Here is a 7,247-nt window from a genome sequence, read left to right on the forward strand (position 1 = left end):
GCAGGCATACGTATCAGTGTGATTCATAAAGAACCGACAGTCTGCAAGACTCGGAAGACTTTGTTGTTCCGTCAGTCTTTGCCACACACAATTTGGGGTCATTGTGTAGTTAATAGGGGCGCAGGTTCGGTATCTCACGTAATACATAAATGACTGTTCATCCGTATTTTGAAACATTTGTCTCCAATGCTTGACGCTCAACCACGAAATAAATCATTACAGGAAAAAACACACTAAATATGCAGCATATTTACTAAAGTTTGTTGTGGAAAGAGTATGATGAAAGAAATACATGGTTCCTTCAAAGAACAAAATGTTTGAAATGAAATTCGGACACACAGCTATTGACATATCTTCCTCGGTGAGATGAAATAAAAAATGTGTCCAATGTTTTCGAAAGCTGAACGTGTCAAGTGTTTCCTTTATATCTTGCTATCATTATGAGAGCCAACGAACTAATGAAGGACTTTTTCAGGACCATTGGCAGGAATTGTTCAAAACAGAATTGGAAACAGATGGACAGGTATATGTGGTGGTATACTGATGTTACTTGGACTGACAGCTGCATCCTTTTGTAGGACTGTCACTGGTTTGATCCTTACGGTCGGAGTCATATCAGGTAAGAATCATCATGCTTGTCGTGTAAACTTGGACTGCGCATGTGGTCAATGTCACACTTTGATTCAAAGTTTCAAAACAAAATGAAAAGTGAAAGAAATTTATTTTACAACAATAATCTTCTGACAACATTATTGAGTTGATATATCTGAAACTCAGTTGTAGGCGGTCAGCACATTTCCGAGGTGACGCAATATGACGTGCCCCTCGAAAATGTACTTACCCATGACGTCACCAAAACAAGATGGCGGAATCCATGCGCTGACCTCACCCTAACCGAATGACATCACAAAAACAAGACGACGTCCATGACTCAATACACGCGCCGGCCATGACGGATTGAAGGTGGCTTCCATCACCTAAAAGCGCGCACCACTTGCACAGTGCCCAACCTGTCTTTTTATGGGGTATTCGCGTTGAGGCGGCTTTTTAGTTTCAGGTTTTCGCGTTAAGGCGACTGGCGGTAGTCTTTGATGTTTGGTGTTGTTTTAGTAACTTTTCTAAAAGTATGCCACGCTGTTCCAATGTCTGACCCACTTTATTAACGGACTTTATTATTAACTGACCCACCGGAAAGTAGGCGAGTGACGAAGAGGTCCGACGCCCGCGGGAGACCATCAGAAGAACATATAAAACTACTTACTGATTTAAGCCTGACGATATCACAAAACGATGATAAACAGCTACGAAAGGATGGCTATCGTGAGGGACTGGACCGAACAACTGGTTCAGAAAGGTATGCAGCTTGCCCGGAGAGGATATTATTATGCTTGTGTTTCGGACAAGGTTGCATGTGCCCGATGTGGTTTAAGATTGTGGATATGGTACGCCAATGACTATATTGACTTTGAACACAACAGGGATAGCCCATCGTGTGTATTCCTGAAAATTACGTTTCCCTCAAGATTCGACACTGATATTAGGATGCATGCTGTCGCCTGACAAACTATGTATATCTACTTGTTGCTGTATTGCTTAAATGTGTACAGCAAATGTATCGGTGTTCAATGGTGTCCAGTATTGTGAATAAAAGGTATGAAAATGTATTTCACAATGCCTCTGTTGTGCTTCCTTTTGTCCTCGTGCTGTCTTGTATTGAAGAGAGCTTTACATGGACTGCTCGACACGATGTCTTTGATACTTTGGTAGGATATCGCCATCTTATCGCCTCATATTGTAGAGAGCTTTACACACACGGGAGGACGTGTGATTTCGAGTGTCTATGTACATTTGCCTTGCGGTCTAGTATTGTAGAGAGCTTTACATAGACAAACGACATTTACAGACCTCTTGTTTTGGTGACGCCATGGGCCAGTACATTTTCGAGGGGCACGTCATATTGCGTCACATCGGAAATGTGTTGGCCTCCTTCTACTAACCCTCCGTTGAGTATATGTAGTTATACATGTTAAATTTGTATCCACTGCTGCAGGAAACATATTTGATTCATAATCGAGCACCATGTGTCCGTGAATGAATTGATGAATAGTAAAACGTTTCCAACACTGTAGTCTAACCTACAAATATACACCGCAGTAACTCAAACATTGTCCAGATACGGTTCCACCAGATTTCATGGTGCTTATTTATGTCAAGTATAAGTAATTACCGAAATAACAAAATGCTAAATGCTTTGTTATTACCTATATAGGGTAAAATACAGTGGAAGCTGTCTAAACCAGCACTCGTCGGGACTGAAGAAATAATTCGGTTTAGACATCGGTGGTATCTTTTTGATATTTACACAATGTGCAGTTAGTGAATGATCCTCAAGGCAGACAGTTGATGATATATTTTCAGTGGACGACGGAACTATTTCTCTCTCACTGACTTCATTCACAAATCCAGGGCAATCATTTACATAGTTCACGTGCTACAGTCTCACTGATTCGAGATTTACAAGACAGGAACATATAGTTTCTGATCACCTACATCATTTCACATTATAGTCAACCAAACATTCATTCCCCATGAGTTTCAGTTGACTTCTTTGATTGGCATTCTAGAAGTTGGGTAGATGAAGAATGAGGACTATTTCTATGGATATACAACTTTTGTATTCTATAGGCGACGTTGTGACATAGATGCTAATGTCACTGTCAAGCAAGTGGTACATGGGAAGTAATGTGGGTGATATATATACATGAGATATTTGTACAACAGATGAGGGATGAGGCAAAACTGAGTTGTTTATACAATAGAAGAAGTTGATAACAGAAGATTAAGTAGGTTGATAGGAAGCCAGTAAAGAACATGTACATGGTTGTATACATAAGAGATTAAGGATGTTGATGGGCAGTCAGGAGGGAATTATGTACATAGGTTGTTTACATAAGTGATACAGGGACCGTTGGAAAGGCAGTAGTGAAGTGATGTTTACACAATGGATAATGTACAGTGTTACACAATGGGTAATGCACAATGGTTGAGTAGGGTTACACGAAATTAAATGAGCAAGTGGTGATAGGCCTTGGGGATGAACTATCCTTCATCTCTCTTGATGGATGGGCAAAACGTTTTTATGTGGACAGCTTCAAGTAGTTTTCGGGTTTTGAAATCAGGCTGGTTCCTCTTGATGACTTACGTGGTGTACCAGCTGATGTTGTGCTTTGGGATGGCTTTAAGTTGGTCGGTTAAATCCGCCATAACGACATTAGAATATATGTCGAAACGTCGCCTATATAGGATAAAGAAGTTGTATATCCATAAAAATAGTCCTCATTCTTCATGAGTTTCAGTTGACAAAGTAATTACAACAAGTTAACACTACGTCCACGTTTGTAAACATTGCTGACCATTTGTTGCCTTGAAAGTTAATGACCTATGAAAGTGGACGGAGATTTGACAGTAACTTTTAAAGCTTGGGACTGGAACCATTTGTTCGTAACACATTTTCCGTAATTACTCGTACCTCGTTGGTTATTCTGTAATTTTACACGTAATAACTCATTGATGTATGCTTTCACAACCGAACGTGAACGTGTGTATTTATATCCACAGGTTTAGGTTGTGGTCTGGCTGCTAACGTCAGTGGCGTGGCCCCCAGCAACTACTTCAATAAGAGACTCCCAGTAGCATACGGTATCTGCATGTCTGGAGGTGCAGTAGGACTGCTGGTAATCGGACCATTAACAGTTCAGCTGTTGGAGATGTACAATTTATCAGGCGCGTTGCTTATTTTGGGTGGCATTACATTCAATGTGTGCTTAGCTGGAGCTCTAATTCGACCACCGTCTACACTGATGCAAGAGGAGTCACTGTCAATAGATCTTGCCCACCAAGACGACACAGGGGAGATTTGTGATGCACAGGGAGACCCTACAATGACGATGCAATCGCAACATAATGTTCTAACTGTGGAAAATACGACCATCAAGTTTGATCAGCGTGACGAGAACCATTGTTCTCCAGCTAATTTGCCTCGGATTGTTAAAGAAAACAGTCCTGGGAAAGGTAATGAAACGGCAGAATCTCTGCTTGAACACAGCTGGCATGTAACAACTGAAAGCTCACGGGGTAGGATAATACCTCAATGTGTAACCTTGTTCTGCACAAATGGATTTTTCCTGTATCTGCTCAGTATCATTTTCTGGTCTCTTGGGGATGCAGCTTGCATGGTTCATTTACCAAATTTTGCTGAATTGAAAGGCAGTACACCTGCACAGTCTGCCAGTTTGTTCACTGTCATGGGTGTACCGGCGCTTTGTTCCGGACTGCTTGCTGGTTTTGCATCTTCTGATCCAGCTATTGGAAACATTATCCTTCACGTCGGACTACAAGGAATGACAGGAGTATCCCTTCTGCTACTCCCCGTGCTGTCACATACGTACAGTCTCCAAATGATTTTCAGTGTCCTGTATGGTACATACAGCCAGGGACCTTTTACATTGGTTAGTCCTATATGCATTGAGCTGATAGGCCGATCCAAATTGGCCTTTGGTTATGGTATATGTTTCTTTTGCTTCGGACTCGGCAACATGGTTGGACCACCCATTGCAAGTAGGTTAACATTGAACGTATATTTTGCCGGTGAATGTGTGAGTGGCTGATGCGGTAACGCGTTATGTAATGTCATAATAGACGGCTTGTAACTCCCTACCTGACTGGTGCATGGAGGTATGAACCAATCATGAAACATGCATTGTTATAGAACCTCAAATATGCATTTTGGTATATACTACTTAAGATTTTAGTCTTGTTCATTACCTTAAACTATTTTATCATCAAACTGAGACATATGCCACATGAAGAACCACCACATTGTGTTTCAGGTCTTATTTATGAAAGTACTGGAGTGTATGTCCTTACGTTTCTTTTCTCAGGTAAGTAATTGTGATCACCATTATTGAAAAATCGTTAATAGTGTACAGAAATAAGTAAAATGAGTTTTATACAACCTGCCAGATGAAAATATGTTGAAAGAGAAAAGTCCACTAAATGATAGAGAGTAAGAGTGCACTGTGAATTTAGTGAACAGACATAAACATTCGTGTCCCATTTGTTGGACTAAACAGTATGACAAACCATTAATGAAGCATACAACATTATGGATGACATCTTCTTGTTTACTGAATAGAATGTCGTTTCGATTTAGATTTCTACACCGTTATCACTTTTTAGCTAGATAACAGTGTAAGAATCTACATCAAGTGGTCGCTCTGTGCAATAAACAAGATGTCATCCATAAAGTTGTATGCTTCATTGTTTACTCCCCATGTTCAGGAATGCTGAACCTACAGGGAAACAGTTTCAAACAATAGACAAACCATTGATTGTCAGGTGGTAACCTTTAATTTCTGATAGAGACAAGCAATTAATTTAAGAGGAAAACAACAATCGACAATGTTTGAGAAACAACACGATTTCTTTGCAAAACATTGGATACTATTGTCTGTAAATATACATTTAATGTGCCTGCTTTCTAGTTGTTTCAGTACAAAATATTTTGCCAACATCAGTGCCTCATTGCTGTCTGCATATTTCATATTAAGGGAGTATAGTTTTACTCTGTTTTAGCAATATATCAGCAATATCACGGCGGAGGACACCGGACATGGGTACATAACTTTTAACTCTGTGTATATTTGGTCATTGTTTCGTTGCAGGTGCCTGCTTCATCATTAGTGCCTTCCTCGCCTTGTGTATTCCGTTGACCAAGAAGCTAAGATAAATCGATATTTAAATCTTAACTTTGTATAAATAAAAATAGACTAAGTATTTTTTATCCCCCGCAACGAAGTTGGAGGGGGATATTGGAGTGACCTCCGTCCGTCCGAGATAATGGGGACATATCGTCTCAAAAACTGTTATAGACAGGGAAACAAAATTTGGTATGTGCTTTCAGGACATGATGGAGATCGAAAACCGAAACCGTGTTACAATTTTGTTACAGAGTTATTGCCCTTGTCGTGCGTTTGTTGACTTAGTGCATTGTATCCCCAATGGGAACAGATTTTCTCAGAAAGCGTTATAGATTGGGAAACCTAATTTGGTATGTATTTTCAGGACATGAATGTCTTGGTGGAGTTAACAAAGGTACCCAATAGGAACAGAACACTGTGGTAGGGATATTGATGACTATGTCTTCTTGTTGTAACTGTTTTGATGATCAAACGATTGTTATCAAATTACAATGCATGATTAAACACGTTTTACACAACTACTGTAAATGTTGGTGCCATGAACGTAGCGACACTGACATGACACTGACAAATGCTGAGCGTCGTTTTCACAACTTGTCAACAACGAACAGCTTCATCGATGTACCATGAGCCGCAAAATATGAGCAAGGTTCACCGTTTTTCCCAGAGTCAGTTAAAAAATAATAATAATGATTATTCAAGTCGAAAATACTAGATTTGTAGCAAACGCTGAAATACATCTGATCTATGAACAAAGATTACATTAACCAAATCTGAAAATAAACTTTAATGATAAGATTGTAAAGTTATTGGCTGAACAAATTTGATGTGGGACTGTTTAAAGAGATCTTATCAATGATAATTCTCGAGACATGAAAAACCTTGCACTGCACCTCTCCTATAGGTATGGAGGGTGATCCCAAATTTGAAAACAAGCTATTCAAATGTGCTTAAATTATTGTTTTTTTTCATTTTGAGTTTTAAAGAAACTCTTTCAAAAATAGAAAATCACAACCACCTTTGCACTGCATATCTCCCCCAGACAAAATGCTTCCAAATTTTAAAACATTTTGACCACATATTTTTCAAGTTATTGATTGAGCGAATCTTTCTAAATTCATACATTTAAAGTGCAAGAATCCAAAAAATACAACTTCATAATAAACATTTGCCCTGCATTTTATCTTTTAGACAAGGAGGTTAGTCCCTTAAATGACGTGGTCTCTTTAATTCTAACCCTGTCGTGCAATGTCCACAGATACCCATCACATGTGGTAAATTCCCTGTTTTACACACGCAGCGTGACACACTAATTCAGCTTGAACTACACTTTCCTTTCTTGGATCTGTTACAATAGTCGCTATCCTCTTGACAATCTCCATGGCTCAAAGTATGGTTATCTACCCTCAGTTGTTGGCGATCTATAGCCCATTTTTATATTGTGTTGTCCCCTTTAGTTAAAATGTTTTAGATTCAATTACTAGTTTT

General features: G+C 39.4%; 1 protein-coding gene across 1 annotated transcript; it reads left to right on the top strand.

Moving 5' to 3' along the window:
• The first annotated feature begins 538 nt into the window (after positions 1-538).
• LOC124273113 (monocarboxylate transporter 12-like) lies at positions 539-6,280 on the top strand. The gene is made up of 4 exons (XM_046708334.1): positions 539-619; positions 3,619-4,071; positions 4,890-4,940; positions 5,724-6,280. The coding sequence occupies exons 1-4, from the start codon at positions 544-546 to the stop codon at positions 5,786-5,788; spliced, it is 645 nt and encodes a 214-aa protein (XP_046564290.1). The 5' UTR covers positions 539-543; the 3' UTR covers positions 5,789-6,280.
• Positions 6,281-7,247: the final 967 nt, after the last annotated feature.

The sequence above is a fragment of the Haliotis rubra genome, unplaced genomic scaffold (assembly GCF_003918875.1).
Source record: "Haliotis rubra isolate DU_JTF1 unplaced genomic scaffold, ASM391887v1 Scf1766, whole genome shotgun sequence".
NCBI classification, from domain to species: domain Eukaryota; kingdom Metazoa; phylum Mollusca; class Gastropoda; order Lepetellida; family Haliotidae; genus Haliotis; species Haliotis rubra.